Source organism: Rana temporaria, chromosome 10 (genome assembly GCF_905171775.1).
Source record: "Rana temporaria chromosome 10, aRanTem1.1, whole genome shotgun sequence".
In the NCBI taxonomy this organism is placed as follows: domain Eukaryota; kingdom Metazoa; phylum Chordata; class Amphibia; order Anura; family Ranidae; genus Rana; species Rana temporaria.
The window spans coordinates 75,260,340-75,280,611 of NC_053498.1; the positions used below are offsets into that span (position 1 = coordinate 75,260,340).

At 44.1% G+C, this 20,272-nt stretch overlaps 1 protein-coding gene across 2 annotated transcripts in view; it reads left to right on the top strand.

Moving 5' to 3' along the window:
* Nucleotides 1-1,425, top strand: part of LOC120915205 (membrane frizzled-related protein) — a 170,348-nt gene extending 168,923 nt beyond the window's left edge. For both annotated transcript variants that reach the window (XM_040325513.1, XM_040325512.1), the window contains exon 13: nt 1,123-1,425. In XM_040325513.1, the coding sequence (XP_040181447.1) occupies nt 1,123-1,347 (225 nt within the window). In that variant the 3' untranslated portion in view covers nt 1,348-1,425. The remainder of the gene's footprint in view (nt 1-1,122) is intronic.
* The last annotated feature ends 18,847 nt before the right edge of the window (nt 1,426-20,272 follow it).

The following is a 20,272-nucleotide window of genomic DNA, read 5'->3' on the forward strand; positions in this document are numbered from 1 at the left end:
TCACGCTGTAACAGACTGAAAAGCGCAAATCGTCTTTTACTAACATGAAATCAGCTAAAGCAGGCCAAAGGGTGGCGCCATCCGCATGGAACTTCCCCTTTATAGTGTTGTCGTACGTATTGTACTTCACCGCGCTTTGCTAGAGCATTTTTTTTTCACGATCGTGTGTAGGCAAGGTCGTTTTAATGATCGGGTTGAAAAAAAACGTTTTTTCTAGAGCCTGAAAAACATAATTTTTTACAACCCGAAAAACGGTCGTGTGTACGCGGCATCAGGGGTGGGGGGACACCCATAGGGTTTGTTTTTTAATAGAAAGATACACCTGTACATTAAAGTTATTATAAACGATCACCTTGTAAAATAACCCATTCAGTTTGAAATAGAAATTAACGACAAAACGTGTGTGTATAGATATAAAAAAACATTAAAACTACCTCTTTTCCCTTCTTATATTAAGCCCCATACACACTATCAGTTTTCCTGATGGTTTTCTCTTCAGGTTTACCAAAACCATCTAATATGAGGTCAAACCTTAAGCGTTTCAATTTTAATGCAATCAGGCAGGTCCTTGTACTACATGGTTTTGGTAAACCCGAAGAGAAAACCAGCAGGAAAACTGATAGTGTGTATGGGGCTTAAGTGATCACATTCCCTCTGTTCTGAGCTGCAAAAGAGCAGGGGAAGAGAAACAGCAGCACAATAAACTTCCAAGTGAAAGGCTGTGCGGGGGCTCTCAGGACAAGTCTGCTCATTGGAGGAAAATAGGCTGAGTTCCCAGCAGAACTAGAGAACTGACAACAGTGTTTTCTCCTGCTTAGTGTGGTCAGTTTTTAATAGGAAAGCAGAGGGACTGGTAGGAACACCAAGGATTTCACACAAGGGAAACAATACAAAGAAAACAGAATCATTTTTCATAAAAAGTAAATGGTACAGCAGTCACATATCAGGAATATGAAATGTTGGGTTTACATATTCTTTTACCCATGAAGTGCTGGAATGCATAGATATGCGTTAATATATTATGCAGCCTGCTGATCTTAGATAAGTTTATTTATAGTTTCCTTTTACATTTTTATTAATTATCCCCATTAATGGTAAAACTATTTTTATTTTCTCCAACAGATTCTCCAGGATCTGCCATGTTTCCCTGCTATGCGCCCATTACTGTGTGCCCTGTTGGTTCCCAGCTGTTCATCTGATGGTGGAGCTTTACAGCCTTGTCGTTCAGTGTGTTTAAATGCAATGCAACTATGCTTGACTCAAATCGAGCAACTTGGCTTCTCATGGCCTTTCAAGTGTGACCATCTACCAGTGCGTAGCCAGCAACCGGACTGTGTGATTCCCTGATAAGCTCCAGTATACTGACGGAGTTTAGACTGGCTGTACATGTGAAATATCAAATCAATAAATGCATATTATTTATCAGCCTGAAGTCTATTTTTTGTCTTAGGTGGCATCTTTTATGAGTAGTTTGGGATGTGTTCCCACCTTGAATAAACACTTCATCCCCGTTGGGGCATTTATAGCTGTAGACATGTACAGAGTCATTTAGTACCGTTCTTAAAGCGGAGTTCCGGCCACAATTTCACTTTTTATATATAAATACCCCTGTAATACACAAGCTTAATGTATTCTAGTAAAGTTAGTCTGTAAACTAAGGTCCGTTTTGTTAGGTTGTTACAGCATTTAGACACTTTATAAAATAGAAATTGACTGGGGCCATCTTAAGTGTGGGCATCATGAAGCCAGACTGTATGACTTCCTGGATTTCAGCCTTGCAGATCTTGCACAAGCAGTGTAATAGGTTTCAGATCAGGTTTCAGCACCTGTACTGTCCAAGTCACATGATTCTTCGAGACTGGGGATTGCACAGACTCCTGGAAAGTTACACCCACTACATTCCCAGGAGTCTGTGCGGTGTAGGTTAGGAAGCTTAAGCACCTAGGTGCAGGAAGAGGGAAGATTAACTATTCTGCCTAGCAACAACACTTTGAAGGCATCTAAAAAAAAAAAAGGACTAAAAGTCCTTCTTAAAGGACTAATGACATTTTTTTAAAACTACTGATGTAATGTTATATTTATGGGTGGAACTCCACTTTAACTTATTAAAAATTGTCCATGCGCTCCAGCACTTAGCTGGCTCATACTGTGATAGATCTGAACAAAGTCAGTGTTAAAAAAAAACAATAGTTTGAAGCAACAGGAGTTTCTCAAGAGAGGTACAAACATAGGCCCAGATTCACGTAGAAGTGCGGCGGCGTAACGTATCGTAGATACGTTACCCTGCCGCAAGTTTTCATCGCAAGTGCCTGATTCACAAAGCACTTGTGAGAAAACTTCCGCGTAAGCCCGCGTAATTCAAAGGGGCGTGTGCCATTTAAATTAGGGGCGCTCCCGCGCCGGACCTACTGCGCCTGCTCTGTTTCAAAATTTTCCGCCGTGTTTTGCGCGCAGTGACGTCATTCTTCGAACGGCGACGCGCGTAGCGTAATTCCGTATTCCCGGACGGCTTACGCAAACGACGTGAATTTTTAAATTTCGACGCGGGAACGACGGCCATACTTTATACAGCAATACGTTTGCTGTGTAAAGTTAAGGCACCCAAAAACGACGACTAACTTTGCGACAGGAAACTAGACTAGCAGCGACGTAGCGAACGCGAAAAACCGTCGTGGATCGCCGTAACTACTAATTTGCATACCCGACGCTGGTTTACGACGCAAACTCCCCCCAGCGGCGGCCGCGGTATTGCATCCTAAGATCCGACAGTGTAAAACAATTACACCTGTCGGATCTAAGGGCTATCTATGCGTAACTGATTCTATGAATCAGTCGCATAGATACTCTGAGAGATACGACGGCGTATCTGAGATACTCCGTCGTATCTCGGCTGTGAATCTGGGCCATAATCACTCAACTATCACATAAAATTCCACAGTGGCGTAAAATTTCATCTCAAAGAAAGTTGGTAACATTTAGTTAGAATGTGCATTGGATACTTGAATTTTCATCAAGGGAAAAACAGCCACAAACTCCAGATATATTTTTAAAATTAAAAGGGCATCCTCGATTTTTAAAATTAAAAGAGCATCCTCGATTTTTAAAATTAAAAGGGCATTCTCGTTTTTTTTTTGCAAAATCTTTTTTTTTTTAAGTTTTCATTAGTACACAAAACTAGCCCACACAGGGGCCAAACGTTTGACCACACAGGGGCAATTCCTCTGTTGCGACAACATACCACAACAGGGCACAACATACAACATAAACAAACCGACTTATACTATAACCCCAATGAGGGGAGAGGTTCATTTCAAGGGAATCTGTGCTCAAATTAGTACTGACAGGATACTGCAACATGAGAATTATTGGGTCAATATATTAACAAATTAGAGATATACCGTTACTCTAGGAGGTGGTTACTGCATCAGTTGCCATTGTATTATCATCTAGCCAGCAGGTCCATACCTTCTCAATTTTTTATGGACAACCCCTGCCTGAGTAGGTAGCTTTATATAGGGGCAAACTGGCATTCACTAGGCTTTTCCAGAATCTGACAGAGGGGGGAGCCGATTGTTTCCAGGTCATCGTGATGGCCTTACGAGCATAGTACAGTAACAGGGATATGAGTATTTTCCTGGCTCTGATCATTGACATTTGTTCCACCAGTCCCAGCAGAACATTTAGGATCATAAGGAACACAAGTCTTAGTGACCTAAGCAATCACCTGGAGTATTTCTTTCCAATAATATTCTATTTCTGGGCAAACCCCAAAACATTTGGGAAAAGTCACCCGGTTGATAGGAGCAACGTCAGCACGCGGGAGAATGCTCCGGCGACATCTGGTGCAGTCTGTGAGGCGTGTAATGAGCTCTATGCACAATGTGGACCAATTTGTCCCTTGTTGAGACCAAAGAGGAGAAGGGAAAGTCCCAAATCTTCCTCCAGTCATCCTCGCCCAGCTCCGGTATGTCCCCTACCCATTTCCTGTGGAGGGAGGACAGCTCGGGCCAGCAGGGACCCATAGAGCTGAGACGTGGGTTTCTCCAAGTCTTTCACTCGCAGGGTGGATTCGAGCTCCGAGTATACCAATTCAACTGGTTGGCCTAAAAATTTACACCTGTAGGAATGAGCAATTTGAAGATACCTAAAATGGGCCCGCGCAGGCACCTTAACCACTTCCATACAGGGCACTTACGCACCTTCCTGCCCAAGCCAATTTTCAGCTTTCAGCGCTGTCGCAATTTGAATGACAATTGCGCGGTCATGCTACACTGTACCCAAACAATTTTTTTATCATTTTGTTCCCACAAATAGAGCTTTCTTTTGGTGGCATTTGATCACCTCTGCGATTTTTATTTTTTGCGCAACAACTAAAAAAAGACCGAAATTTTTAAAAAAATGTATATATTTTTTGTAAATAAGTACATTTTCTTCTTCAATTTACGGGCACTGATATGGCTGCACTCATGGGCACTGATAAGGCGGCACTGATGGGCACCGATAAGGTGGCACCAATGAGGTGGCACTGATGGGCACTGATAGGCAGCGCTGGTATGTGGCACTGATGGGCACTCATAGGCGGCACTGATGGGCACTCATAGGCAGCACTGATGAGCACTCATAGGCGGCACTGATGGGTACTTATGGGTGGCACTGATAGGTGGCACAGATGGGCACTGATAGGTGGGCACTGATGGGCATGGATTTTCACTGAGAGGTGGCACTGATGGACACTGAGGGGTGGCACTGATGGTGACATTGCTGGGCATCACTTTTTTTTTGTTTCCTATGTTGTGCCCATGTTGCCAGTCAGTACCCGTTTGTGGCAAATATTTTTTTAACATGTGGATGGCCATGTGGTACATACCTGGCCATCCACGTTGCCCCCTTCCCTGGTGGTCCTGGTGGCTTCCCTGGTTGTCCAGTGTGGGCATCCGCGGGGGGGGCTACGCTGATAAACAATCAGCGCATACCCCCCCCTGTCAGGAGGGCCGCCGATCGGCTCTCCTCTACTCGCATCTGTCAGACACACCAGAACATGCGGATGGGTCTGGTGTGGATTTTTGGGGGGACCCCACGCCATTTTTTTTATTTTGGTGTGGGGTTCCCTTTAAAATCCATACCAGACCTGAAGGGCCTCATATGGAATTTGGGGGGACCCACACGCTTTTTTTGGGGGGGTTCGGGGTCCCCCTAATATTCATACCAGACCCAAAGGGCCTGGTAATGGACTGGGGGGACGGGACCCCTGACGTTTTTTTCAATGACTTCGATCTGTATTGCCGGGACCCGAAAATTCATGAATAGCCATGAGTAGTTTTAAATGACTTTTTTTCCTTTAGAAATTACATTTTGTGCAGGGACAGTTCTAAACATGGGAAACATGCGCTACTTTACTATACCCCCCCCCCCCCACAGGTACGAAATTTAAAGGAATATTTCACTTTTATTGTGTTTCACTTTAAGCATTATTAAAATCACTGCTCCCGGAAAAACGTTAATTTTTCCCCAAACACTTTTTAGGACAATAATTTGCATATTAACCTTTAACCACTTAAGCCCCGGACTAAAATGCAGCTAAAGGCCCAGGCCAGGTTTTGCAATTCGGCACTGCGTCGCTTTAACAGACAATTGCGCGGTCGTGCGACGTGGCTCTCAAACAAAATTGATGTCCTTTTTTATTTTTTGCGCTATAAACAAAAATAGAGCGACAATTTTGAAAAAAAATTCAATATTTTTTACTTTTTGCTATAATAAATATCCCCCAAAAACATATATAAAAATATATTTTTTCCTCAGTTTAGGCCGATACGTATTCTTCTACCTATTTTTGGTAAAAAAAATCGCAATAAGCGTTTGTTGATTGGTTTGCGCAAAATTTATAGCGTTTACAAAATAGGGGATAGTTGTATTGCATTTTTATTATTATTATTTTTTTTACTACTAATGGCGGTGATCAGCGATTTTTTTCGTGACTGCGACATTATGGCGGACACTTCGGACAATTTTGACACATTTTTGGGACCATTGTAATTTTCACGTCAAAAAATGCATTTAAATTGCATTGTTTATTGTGAAAATGACAGTTGCAGTTTGGGAGTTAACCACAGGGGGCGCTGAAGGAGTTATGTTTCACCTAGTGTGTGTTTACAACTGTAGGGGGGTGTGGCTGTAGGTCTGACGTCATCGATTGTGTCTCCCTATAAAAGGGATCACTCGATCGATGCAGCCGCCACAGTGAAGCATGGGGAAGCCGTGTTTACATACGGCTCTCCCCGTTCTTCAGCTCCGGGGAGCGATCGCGAGGGGGCGGCTAGAAACGAATAGCCACGCCCTCATGCCGGATCGCTCCCACATGATTTCCGACCGCCGCATGTACCGGGGGGGGGGGTCCCGATCGGACCCCCGACCCGCGGAAAGGCAGGGACGTACATGTACGCCCATCTGCCTGTACGTGCCATTCTGTGGACACATATGTACATGCGGCGGTCGTTAAGTGGTTAAAATAAGCACTTTTGATTTTTCATGTTCGTGTCCTATAGACTTTTAACCCCTTAACGCCCGCCGCACGACTATTTTCGTCTGCACAATGGCACGGACAGGCAGAAGGACGTATATATACGTCCTTGCCTTTCCGCGGGGGTCCGATCGGGACCCCCCCCGCTGCGTGCGGCGGGCGGATTCCCTCGGGGAGCGATCCGGGACGACGGCGCGGCTATTCGTTTATAGCCGCTCCATTGCGATCGCTCCCCGGAGCTGAAGAACGGGGAGAGCCGTATGTAAACACGGCTTCCCCGTGCTTCACTGTGGCGACGCATCGATCGTGTCATCCCCTTTATAGGGGAGACACAATCGATGACGTCAGACCTACAGCCACACCCCCCTACTGTTGTAAACACACACTAGGTGAAGCCTAAAACGTTCAGCGCCCCCTGTGGTTAACTCCCAAACTGCAACTGTCATTTTCACAATAAACAATGCAATTTAAATGCATTTTTTGCTGTGAAAATGACAATGGTTCCAAAAATGTGTCAAAATTATCCGCCATAATGTCGCAGTCACGAAATCGCTGATCGCCGCCATTAGTAGTAAAAAAAAAATAATTAATAAAAATGCAATAAAAATATCCCCTATTTTGTAAACGCTATACATTTTGCGCAAACCAATCGATAAACGCTTATTGCGATTTTTTTTTTACCAAAAATAGGTAGAAGAATACGTATCGGCCTAAACTGAGGAAAAAAAAAATGTCATACTGTATATGTTTTTGGGGGATATTTATTATAGCAAAAAGTAAAAAATATTTTGCTTTTCTTTCAAAATTGTCGCTCTATTTTTGTTTATAGCGCAAAAAATAAAAACCGCAGAGGTGATCAAATACCACCAAAAGAAAGCTCTATTTGTGGGGAAAAAAGGACGTCAATTTTGTTTGGGAGCCACGTCGCACGAGCGCGCAATTGTCTGTTAAAGGGACGCAGTGCCGAATTGTAAAAACGCCTTTGGGCATTTAGCAGCATATTGGTCCGGGGCTTAAGTGGTTAATAAGGTCTGCTTGCCTTATGGGAAAGGGGCTGCTATAAGTGAAGAACACAGTACCCAGCTATAGTGTCTGACACGCTCTGTCATGTTTACCCCAATGCAGGTGAACATGTTATGAAAGGTGAATATACCCTATCCAGAAAATTTGTGTTTGATAAACTGCTGTACAAATATCGTGCGGCATCAAAAAAATTGCCACAACAACATTTTCCAGGAAAAAATATAATGTTCAGGAGTTGCAGATTTTTACATGTATGTGAAAAATTGGCCTGGGGGGTCAAGTGGTTAAACTGGAAGTTAAGTTGAACTTTAAAATAATAGCAACAGATGCATTTTTTTTTGTTACTGATTTATTAATTTACTGTATACATTGTCACCACAATTGAAGTAGAGGAAGCAAATGAGGCACAATACACTGAACTCTCTTCAGACAAGAGATGTATGGGGTACATGCTGCATTAGGTACTTTCAGATCTGAGCATAGCATTCAAAGAATCAGAGGTCAAATGTTACTGCAGACAATGGAAGGAAATCTTACAAAAATGACTACAATTTTGACACTTCCTTCTCCAGGTGGTTCAATAAAACAATGTCTTGTTATTGCAAATAATTTACAGTAAATAAGTACTGACTTCCGGTTCTGCCACAATGCTGAAAGGTAGCGTGCTCCTTCAACTCAACCCTTCAACTTAACCTTGTCTTCAAATAATGTTACATGATATACTTCTTACTGAAGAAACTTTCTTCCACTTACTTCTAACAAACATTTGTTAATAAGGACCCCTGAAATGAAAAGTTTCTGGAATTTCTACATGTGAAATCTGTTGTAAAGGCTCCTCTTTTGCCATTTTGGTGGTCGAAAACCAGCCACTTTTTGCGATTCGGCACTGCGTCGCTTTAACTGACAATTGCGGCCGTGCAACGTGGCTCCCAAACAAAATTGACGTTCTTTTTTTCCCACAAATAGAGCTTTCTTTTGGTGGTATTTGATCACCTCTGCGATTTTTATTTTTTGCGCTATAAACAAAAAAAGAGCGACAATTTTGAAAAAAAATCTATATTTTTTACTTTTTGCTATAATAAATATCCCCCCCCCAAAAAAAAAAAATATATATATATATATATATATATATATATATATAAAATGTTTGCACAGTTTAGGCCGATACATATTCTTCTACATGTTTTTGGTAAAAAAAATCGCAATAAGCGCTTATTGATTGGTTTGCGCAAAAGTTATAGCGTCTACAAAATAGGGGACTGTTTTCTGTCATTTTTATTAATAATTATTTTTTTTACTAGTTATGGTGGCGATCAGCGATTTTTATCAGGACTGCAACATTATGGAGGACAAATCAGACACTTTTGACACCATTTTGGGACCATTGTAATTTTTACAGCGATCGGTGTTATAAAAATGCACTGATTACAGTAAAAATGACACTGGCAGTAAGGGGGTTAACCACTAGGTGGCGCTGTAGGAGTTAAGTGTTCCCTAGAAAGTGATTCTTACTGTTATGGGGCGTGGCTACATGTGACACGTCACTGATGACCGTTCCCGATCACGGGGAACGGTCATCAGTGACAATGTCACTAGGCAGAATTGGGGAATGCCTTGTTTACATAGGCATTCCCATGTTTAGCCCTTGCCGACCGCAATCGCGGGACTCCCGGGAACATCGAGTTCCCGGGACCCACGGCCCACTCATGAGGCACGCTGGGCATCAGATTTAAAGGGACGTACCTGTACACCAATCTGCCTGCCCGTGCCATTCTGTCTACGTAAATAGTCGTGCGGCGGTCGGAAAGCGGTTAAACACACCCAATTTAATTTACATTATCCCTTCTATTTCTGTATGTGGATGATGTTACTGTAATTATTGTATTTAAAAAAAAAAACTAAGTACCATTTTTCCTGACCAATATACAGCTGTCACATGACCCAGCTCTTTCCCAGCCTGTCTGCAAGGAAACAGTGGCAGGAGGAGCTTCAAGTCCTCTGCTGCTGGTCACATAACAGCCTTTGAAATACAGAGTAAAAATAAATAATTCATTTCAACAAGCTGTTTTAAATTGTCATACAAATATATATTTGAAATTAAATCTTTATTGTTTTTTGGCAATAGCATGGCGTGGATATATTTCTGCCAGTCACAGGCTGTGTCACGCCCCTCCAGCCTGTGCCTTAGAACAACAAGGAGGCTAAGCTTCCATCAATCAAGGAGTAATATCCCACCAACATTATGTGTAGCACCTTCTACATAGGTAGGTGCTAGATTTGTTTCTTTTTGTGAGTATAGGCAAATTTGTTTTGCTTTGTGTGGGCTGGGAGTGGCTCAGAATTTAGCAGCTGGTGACTCAAAGGCAGCCTCACTGAGACCTCCCTCTTTCTTCTAGAGGATTCTAGAAGGAGAGCAGGAGAGGAGAGGTGGAGCTGCCTGGGGTGTTCTAAGGAGCCCTGACCAATCCCCAACCTGGATTGGCAAGGTGACAGGCCTCCTTAAATACCTAGAGTCAGCCCAGCTGGGGATTGAGTACTATGCTGTCGGTGCATTTGAGGGAGCTCCCCAGTCTGGGGGGGGCGGATGACCTTGGTGACCCAGGTGCAGGACGGAGCTCTGCAGGAAATCATGGAGGCTCTGAACAGGAGGAGCAAGTACTGCCAGGCAAGTCTTCAGGAGGGAACCACCGTTGCAGCCAGGAAAGCTGGTGAGTGACATCTGAAGGCAGGAGGACTAGGGAGGCATGCCTGAGAAGACTGGGAGCATGCAGTCAGAGATGGGTGTAGAGCCATTACTAAGGACTGCAATGTCATGGGTAGTGGAGTCGGACAGCTGCAGTCAGGAGGGCTGGCAGGGCCTGAATAGGGCTGACTGGGAGCAGTAGTCCACCAGTAGGACAGCTAGCACTAAAGACGTTTGATTTCTTGCTACACCATAGGGGCCAGCGGTCTGCAAAAGGCAGTTGCTAAGGCCTGGCTAAGCCAGTGTCAGGCCTAACCTTACATGTGCTAGCTGATCCTGAGAACTGTTTTCTGCCTGATGACGCGTACACAAGACTGTTTTTCGGGTTCTAAAAAATGATGTTTTTAAGGGTCTAGAAAAAACTATGTTTTTTCAACCCGATCATTAAAACGGCCTTGCCTACACACGATCGTGAAAAAAAAAATGCTCTAGCAAAGCGTGGTGACGTACAAAACGTACGACGGCACTATAAAGGGGAAGTTACATTCGGATAACGCCACCCTTTGGGCTGCTTTAGCTGATTCCGTGTTAGTAAAAGACGATTCACGCTTTTCTGTCTGTTACATTGTGATGAATGTGCTTACTCCATTACAAATGGTAGTTTTACCAGAACGAGCGCTCCCGTCTCATTACTTGCTTCTGAGCATGCGCAGATTTTTCACGTTGTTAAAGCCCACACACGACCATTTTTTACAACCTTAAAAACGACAACGTTAAAAACGTTGTGAAAAAATAGGGAATGTTCGAAAAAAAAGGAGGCGTGAACGCTGGGCTGGGCAGGGTGAAAGGTGGGCCGCAGCCCCTACATGGGTACCGCTACATGTGTTTTGCTGGTTAGTGGGCATTGAGGAGGAGGGAGGGAGTGGGCTGTCAATTATCACTGTGTATACATCCACATGTGTGACTTTATATTCACATGGGCTGCTGAGATGTGATATTGGAGGAATTATGGAACTACATTTCCCATGATGCTCAACTACAATGCAAAGTGAATGGGCATCATGGGAAATGTAGTTCCAAAACATCTGGGGTGCCAAGGTTCGCCATCACTGCTCTAGGTAGAAATACACTAAAAATTGAGCATGTGCTGCCAACACTGCTCTGCAAAATCCCCAACTGCAGTGGAGACACGGACAGAAGGGTGAGATAGAGAACGGCAGGATCAACCAGGTTTTTTGCAGAATACAGAAAACAAATCTCATAGTGACTGGGTGAGTATGAACAGCATGTAATATATCATTTATTGATAGTTTTTAGTGATGTGGGTTTATTGACGCTTTAAAGAGCAGTGTATGATTCATCAAGCAGTGTAAGTACCTGAATTTTACCTGGTATCAGCCTCTTGCAATTACCTGTACAGTATTGCTCAGACTGGAAGATAGAGTTCCAGCCTAAGGAGTTAATCAGCTGTGAAGCAGTGCTCATGTGCTTCCAAGGGACAAGCTGATAGGTGGAAAGATCAGGGTGACATAGCTCATCAGTTTGCTGCTTATTTTTTCACTGTCCAGTCACAAACAGGAGAAGGGAGATGATCTGTAACTTCTATAGTTGGGAAGATACTGGAGAGATTAATAAAAGACCACATAGAGTTCTTGCTGGAAAAAAAACGATTTAAGCAGCAGACAGCATGGATTCATGAAAGACAGAAGTTGTCAGACAAATCTGATTTCCTTTTATGAAGAGGTAAGTAAACCCTGGATAGAAGGGTGACGGTGGACGTGGTATACTTGGATTTTGCAAAAGCTTTCGATACAGTTCCGCACACACGGCTCATGTGTAAGGTAAGGTCTACAGGATTGGATATATCAGTTTGTAAATGGATAGAAAACTGGCTGAAAGACAGAATTCAGAGAGTCGTGGTTAATGATTCTTACTCTGAATGGTCCAATGTTATCAGTGGTGTACCCCAAGGTTCAGTGCTGGGACCCTTACTTTTCAATATCTTTATAAATGATATTGGGTCTGAGATCAAAAGTAACATTTCTGTCTTTGCAGATGACACCAAGCTATGCAGTGGAATAACGTCCTTGCAGGATGTCTCCAATTTACAAGCCGACCTCAATGCACTGTCTGATTGGGCGACTAAGTGGCAGATGAGGTTTAATGTTGATAAATGTAAAGTTATGCACTTAGGGGCTAAGAATATGCATGCATCATACATACTGGGGGGGGGGGGGGGGGTACAACTGGGGAGATCCATAGTGGAGAAGGATCTGGGGGTTTTGGTTGATCATAGGCTCAATAATAACATGCAATGCCAAGCTGCAGTTTCCGAAGCGAGCAAAGTCCCTTTTTGTATTAAGAGAGGTATGGACTCCAGAGAGAGAGAGAATCATTTTGCCCCTGTACAAATCATTAGTAAGACCTCATCAGTTTTGGGCCCCAGTTCTCAAAAAGGATATCGGGGACAGTGGCTTCACTAGAGTTGGTGTCACCCGGTGCGGTAAAACATGGTGTCACCCCCCCCCCCCCTCTGTCTAGGCTGCCCAGCACCAAGCAGGCAGCGCACGGGCGCACCCCAAACCAGCCCCTGTAAATGACAGTATAGGGCAGTATAGTGGCAAGTTAGGGTAGTATAGAGTGGTATAGTGGCAAGTTGGTGTAGTGGGGTGGTATAGGACAGGTTAAGGTGGTATAGGGCATGTTGGGGTGATATAGGGCAAGTTAGGGTGGCACAGGGCAAGTTGGGATGGCATGGGAAAGGTTTGGTGGTATAGGGCAAGTTAGGGTGGCATTGGGCAGGTTGGGTGGTATAGGGCAAGTTAGGGTGGCACAGGGCAAGTTGGGGTGGCATGGGAAAGTTGGGGGTGGTACAGGGCAGGCTGGGGTGGTACAGGGCAGGCTGGGGTGGCACAGGGCAGGCTGCGGTGGTACACGGTAGGCTGGAGTGGTACAGGGCAGGCTGGGATTGCACAGGGCAGGCTGGGTAGTACAGAGTAGGCTGGCATTGCACAAGGCAGGCTGGGTGGTACAGGGTAGGCTGGCATTGCACAAGGCAGGCTGGGTGGTACAGAGTAGGCTGGCATTGCACAAGGCAGGCTGGGTGGTACAGGGTAGGCTGAGGTGGTACAGGGCAGGCTGGGTGGTACAAGGTAGGTTGTGGTGGCACAGTGCATCTTGGAACTCTATGTAGTGACACTGCAGAGTAACCTACTTACACAGCATGAATGCAGATGAAGACCCGGGCTTGTGGGCGGGGCTGCTGTGTCCTCACCTCTAGCTGCTTGAGCTGCAGCATCATCGATGGTGAAGGAGTCTGTGGGAGGAGAAGAGGGGGCAGCCACACCCACAGCTCCGCCCACCAACTCCGGCTCACACGGGGATAGCCTGACTGAGGAATGTTACAGGCAGCCTCCCCACATGGCTAGATGCCCTGCTCGCACCGCTCCAATCAATACAGTATGGTGGTTAGCGGTGCGGCGGCCCCGGTGTCACCCCTCTAGCGGGTGTCACCCGGGTGCGGACCGCACCCCCCTAGCAACGCCTCTGCATATATATAATTTTTTGGGGTTCCAAGTAATTTTCTAGCAAAAAAAAAAAAAAAGATTTTTACCTTTTAAGCAACAAATGTCAGAAAAAGGTTTAGTCTAAGTAGTTAAACGAACCTCATTTGCAGACCGAAGTTCATCCATCCCTTTGATCTAAGAATGAAATGTTTAACATGTTTCTCTTTATCTCCGATGTTGAGATAAACCTGGCAGGCCATCTGAATTTTTTTTTTTTTTTTAAAGTGAGCAGAGAACTTTCTGCACTTGTTACATAGAAGCGGGAAATGCTACTTTAAAAACAAAGTTCCATCCAGGTTTTTTTGTTTATTAAAAGTCAGCAGCTACAAAAAGTATAGCTGCTGACTTTTAATAAACAGACATTCACCCGTTCAACAGTCCAGGAATGCGGCCGCACAGAACCCGGCTCCTCTCCTCGGCGCCTTCATAAAAACTGTGGGCACCTGGCTGTGAGAGCTTGCGGCTTCACGGCCAGGCACCTACTGCGCATACACAAGTCGCGCTGTGCTCTCCCAGTGGATAGAGAATTTTCTGGGACCTGTCAAATGTTCCAGAAGATTGCCAAGAGGGAGGGGCCGCCTGGGGGAGAGGAGGAATCTCCTAGGCGGCCCATAGGCGGAAGCAGAAAGTGGGACATGAAGCTCATGGAACTCTGCTTTAAGATCGGGAGGGGAGTAGAATCGCATTTTTGATTCTTTAACAATTAATAGTGCAGCTCTACTGGGGAGAATGGGGACATATGTATTAGGAGAGCACAAGAGGAGTTTAACCCCTTCCATACCGCGCCATAGGGAAATGACAGCGCAGGAACCCCTCGCCGATCCGGTTGAACGTCATATGACGTCCTGTGTTCCCGGCGATCTAGGGAGCGCGCCCGCGGCAGCGCTCGTGACCCGGCGCGGGTGCCCGGTGGCCGCGATTGCCGCCGGGCACCCGCGATTGCCGGTAATCACGTCAGGAGTGTGGATCTGTGTGTGTAAACAAACAGATCCACCTCCTGTCAGCGGTGAGACCAATGTGTGTTCCCAGTACAGAGGAACACACATTGGTCTCCTCCCCTTGAGAGTCCCCTCCCCCCTACAGTTAGAACCACCTTAGGGAACATATTAACCCCTTCAGCGCCCCCTAGTGGTTAACCCCTTCCCTGCCAGTCACATTTACACAGTAATCAATGCATATTTATAGCATTAATCGCTGTATAAATGTAAATGGTCCCAAAAACGTGTCAAAAGTGTCCGATGTGTTCGCCGCAATGTCACGGTCACAGTAAAAAAAAAAAAACGCAAATCGCCGCCAATACTAGTAAAAAAATTAATAAAATAAAAATGCCATAAATCTATCACCTATTTTGTAGACGCTATAACTTTTGCGCAAACCAATCGATATACGATTATTGCTAATTTTTTTTACCAAAAATATGTAGAAAAATACGTATCGGCCTAAACTGAGGAAAAAAATGTCTTTTTTTTTTTAATTGTGATATTTATTAAATAAAAAAGTAAAAAATAGTGTTTTTTTTTAAAATTGTCGCTCTTCTTTTGTTTATAGCGCAAAAAAAAAAAAAAACACGCAGAGATGATCAAATACCACCAAACGAAAGCTCTATTTGTGGGGGGAAAAAACAAAGATTTAGTTTGGGTACAGTGTTGCATGACCACGCAATTGTTTTTTAAAGTGCAACAGCGCTGAAAACTAAAAATTGGTCTGGGCAGGAAGGGGGGTGAAAATGCCCTGTATGGAAGGGGTTAATGACCACATACCAAACGGAACTTTGCTTAAAGTGATTTTAAGCCCTAATACCATTAAAGCATCTAAGCAACAGGGCACACCAGCAGCCATTCATTACATGTAAACTGCTTTATGAATAAGAATAGATACCTTTTTACATCATTAATCAATCTGGGTCACATGACTTTTCTTCTCTTCCCTGCATAGACCGAGCTGGGGGCAGGGTAATCCAGAGCAGGTCATTTGAGAGGAGCTGTCAGTTGAGGCTCTGACCACCCACTGATCAGATCCTTAATTGACAGTTCCAAACCACTTTGCACAGCTGGAGGTTAGGATGTGCCTGGTGACATCACAGGACATGTGACTTACTCCTGCATAGCCTTGATCCCAGTTTGGCAATCGTGGTAGAGAGCTCCTTAACAGTAAGTCATGTGGATACACAGCATACTTGCTTTACTGAAAGGAAGCATGCGCAGTGTAGTGGCAATGGTTCAGAGACGCTATGAGCCTGCAGATCATTGCCACCACCAACGGGCAACTATAGGGAACGCTATAGTGTTAAAGCGGAGTTCCACCCAAAAACGGAACTTCCGCTTTAAGGTCTCCTGACCCCCTGCCATGCCACATTTGGCATGTAATTTTTTTTTTTTGGGGGGGGGGGGGTACCTAGTTTTGACAGGTACCCAGCTCCTACACTTGGGCCACCTAGGCGACTTGAGTGAAAGTTCTCCTCTCCGCCACCCTCCCTGCAATCTTCTGGGACACATCATAGGTCCCAGAAGATTGCTCAGTCATTCAGGTCGTGCAGCATGAAGCCCCAAGCTGTCACAGCCGGATGCCCACTCTAGTGATGCTGATGCCAGGGAGAGAACCGAGGCTTCAGGCGGCCACATCACTGGATTGTGGGACAGGTGAGTGTGTTTATTAGAAGTCTGCAGCTACACTTTTTGTAGCTGCTGACTTTTAATAAACACAGAAACGGCTGAAACTCCACTTTAAGTAGTTAAAGTAGAACTATAGCCAATTTTGGATAGAGCAAAGTAGGCTTATAACCAGTCAGATTATTATTATTTTTTTGCCATCTGTGTCACAGAGATTTTCCTTCACTTCCTGTCCCATAGCCAAAACAGGAAGTGAGAGGAAATCCCTGTGATTCATAGGAATTCCTTGGGGACCCCAGGTCACCTGAATTAGTGTACCCATTGGAAGATTTTCCCTCGATTACTTTTCTGGGGACAAATCAAAATTTGGGAAATTTCTTTTACTTTAAAGCGACGAGGATGAGGAAGAAGACCTGCCGTGGACTAGGAATATCTGCCTAGAAACCACAATTTATGGTAAGTAAAGAAATTTTTTGGAGCATTTTTATGTTTTTTTTTAGGGTGGACCTCCACTTTAACTTTCAATGATAATGGTAAACAGGACACAGAGAGGTTGGCTCTCCTTAACATTGGCACAGACAGCAATAAAAACTGATAAGTGTTCTAATGCCTCTCTACTCTACCCAAAACTAAAAAAAAAAAAAAAAAAATGTACCTTTAGTTATATTTTAATGCATAAATACAGATTTTAGACCTAAACAAAGGCCACAGAAAGATAATTGGGAAGGGTTTCCCTTTTTATTTTTTTGAGTTTGACACTTTAAATGTAACTGGTCAGAAGATACAAAGGTCTTCCATTGTTGACTTATTTTCAAGGCTGAAAGCTCCAGGGCTGTTAAACCCAATTTCTTTAATACTCAGTTAATCACTAACTTGGAACAAGCCTGTGCATGATGTCATTGCATATGAATAGTGGTCTACATGTACAGTACATCAGTGTATAGTGCACATCATATCAAGGGACCTGTCCAGGTATAAGGGAGGTTTTGCTGTAGACGCTATACCCTCACTGGCTGTATCACCGCATCTCTTCTGCTGCAGATTTGATTATTCAGGAGTCTTGTTCTGAGTCCTTTAAATGTTTTGACATAATTCTCAAGCCCTGATAAAGGGTGGGGGGTTGCTTGCCCCCAAAACACGTTGGCTGCCCATTGCTTTCCAATTGAATAAAATATATTGGAATATTGGACTCCTTAAAGTGGAGTTCCGGCCACAATTTCACTTTTTAAATATAAATACCCCTGTAATACACAAGCTTAATGTATTCTAGTAAAGTTAGTCTGTAAACTAAGGTCCGTTTTGTTAGGTTGTTACAGCATTTAGACACTTTATAAAATAGAAATTGACTGGGGCCATCTTAAGTGTGGGCATCATGAAGCCAGACTGTACGACTTCCTGGATTTCAGCCTTGCAGATCTCGCACATGCTCAGTGCTGCACAAGCAGTGTAATAGGTTTCAGCACCTGTACTGTCCAAGTCACATGATTCTTCGAGACTGGGGAGTGCACAGACTCCTGGAAAGTTACACCCACTACATTCCCAGGAGTCTGTGCGGTGTAGGTTAGGAAGCTTAAGCACCTAGGTGCAGGAAGAGGGACGATTAACTATTCTGCCTAGCAACAACACTTTGAAGGCATCACATCTAAAAAAAAAAAAAAATTCTTAAAGGACTAATGACATTTTTTTAAAACTACTGATGTATTGTTATATTTATGGGTGGAACTCCACTTTAAGGTGTTGCTTTGGCACACTTTTTGGCTCTAATACATGTGGATGTCCTACCTCTGAGATGGCCTCCTGTATTGTAGAAGAGCTGCCATCAAGATCTACATTCAGTGCCTTGCCATTTTATTCTAGTGTTAAACAGGGAGGCTGCTATTACTGACCTCTCACTCAGAAAATGTTACTTACCTGGATGCAACAGTCAGGCAACTAGCATTGCCAGCCCTTCTATTTACCACGCAATAGGTTTACTGAATTGAATTTTTTTTTTTTTTTTTTAATCTAGCAATCGATCTGAAGTGAAGGCACCTTGTGGGTACCAAGACCAAACTCTTGTTTATCATTAGGGCAGCACAGTGGTGTAGTGGTTAGCACTTTCACCTAGCAGCAAAAGGGTTGCTGGTTCGAATCCCGACCAAGACACCATCTGCTTGGAGTTTGCATGTTCTCCCTGTGTCTGCGTGGGTTTCCTCCGGGTACTCCGGTTTCCTCTCACACTCCAAAGACATGCCGGTAGGTTAATTGGATCCTGGCCAAATTGGCCCAGTATATATATGTGTGTACGACTGTGTGTCCCAAGCGTGTCAAGATCCTACAGGGTAAATGACTGCACCAGTCAGGAAGACTCTGGCTGCAAAAAGCACCTACACACGATTCAGTTTGCATGTGCAAGTCATATACAAGTCATTCATTCATTCAGCAGTCAATGCGTATTGTTTTGTACGTTTTTGGATAGATTTAGACTCTGTCAAATTTTTATTGCTGTCACCACTCTATCTGCACTGCTGACCAGCATTGGTAGGGCAAATCTTAGTTGCCCCCCAAAATAAATAAAAGTGGAACTTTAGTCAGAAAATGAACCACTTGCCGCCCACCCACCGTCAAATGACGACTGGGCGGTGTGGCTCTCGTTCTGGGTGGACGTCATATGACGGCCGCCCAGAACGACCGCTCTTGCACGACAGGCTGTGACCAATCACAGCCCGTCACATGTGAACACGGAGATAACGGTAATCGGCTCTCCTTGCCTCATACTGACAGAGAGCCGATCAGCGGCATCTCCTCACAGAGGACAGCTAGGTATATAATCAGGGCACTGATCATCAGTGCCCTGATTACAATTAAGTACCACCAATGATGGCCCACCACTGCCAGCAATCAGTGCCAATCTGTGCCCAAAAGTGCCAGTAAACAATGCCAGGAATCAGTGCCCACAAGTGATGCCAGTCAGTGCTGGCTATTAGTGCTGCCCATCCATGCCACCTATCTGTGCTCATCAGTGCCACATATCAGTGCCCATAAGTGCGGCATATTCGTGCCTCCTCATCAGTGCCCATAAGTGCCACCTCATCAGCGCCCATCAGTGAAGGAGAAAGATTACTTATTTGAAAAATCTACTGACAAATTTTGGGTCTTTTTATTTGGAAAAAATGTAAAAATCTAGGAGTGATTACATACCACCAAAATAAAGCTCTATTTGTGTGAAAAAAAATTCACATGGTTACAGTGTAGCATGACCGTCCAATTGTCATTCAAAGTGTGAAAGCTGAACAATGGCTTGGGCAGGAAGGGGGTTTACGTGCCCGGTATTGAGGTGGTTAAAGTGGATGTAAACCCTCACATATACCCAGATGATACACAGAGATGAAACAAATCTCCCTACATAAGTTTTTACATGTATATCTGCTGTCTTCAGCTTTATATATTCTTTAGAAAGTTCAGATTGTGTTAGGAGATTTTCTCTTCCTGGTTAGCACTGCAGTGAAGTCTGGGAATGCAGCCAAGACAGCCGATTGGAGGAAAGGCACACCTCCTCTCCTCATAGGTAGAGACTTTCTGCTTTGATTGTTGAATAGTTCAGGGATCTGCTAATCTATTTATAGCATCCTCCCCAACACTAAACTCTGGCTGCTTTTAGCATATGTGATGGAAAACTCGTTAGAAGTAAGCAGGCTGATAGAGAGATAAGAAAAAACACTGCAGATATATGTGCGCAGCTCAAAATTTCATAAATCAGGTTTACATCCACTTCAAGACCTGTTGGATCACTTTAGACCGGCCCCTTTTCTCAGTATGGCTATGTAAAACATTTTGAGGAAAAAAAATAAATAAATAAATAAAATAAAAAAGGGGTCTATACCAGGTGTCTCAA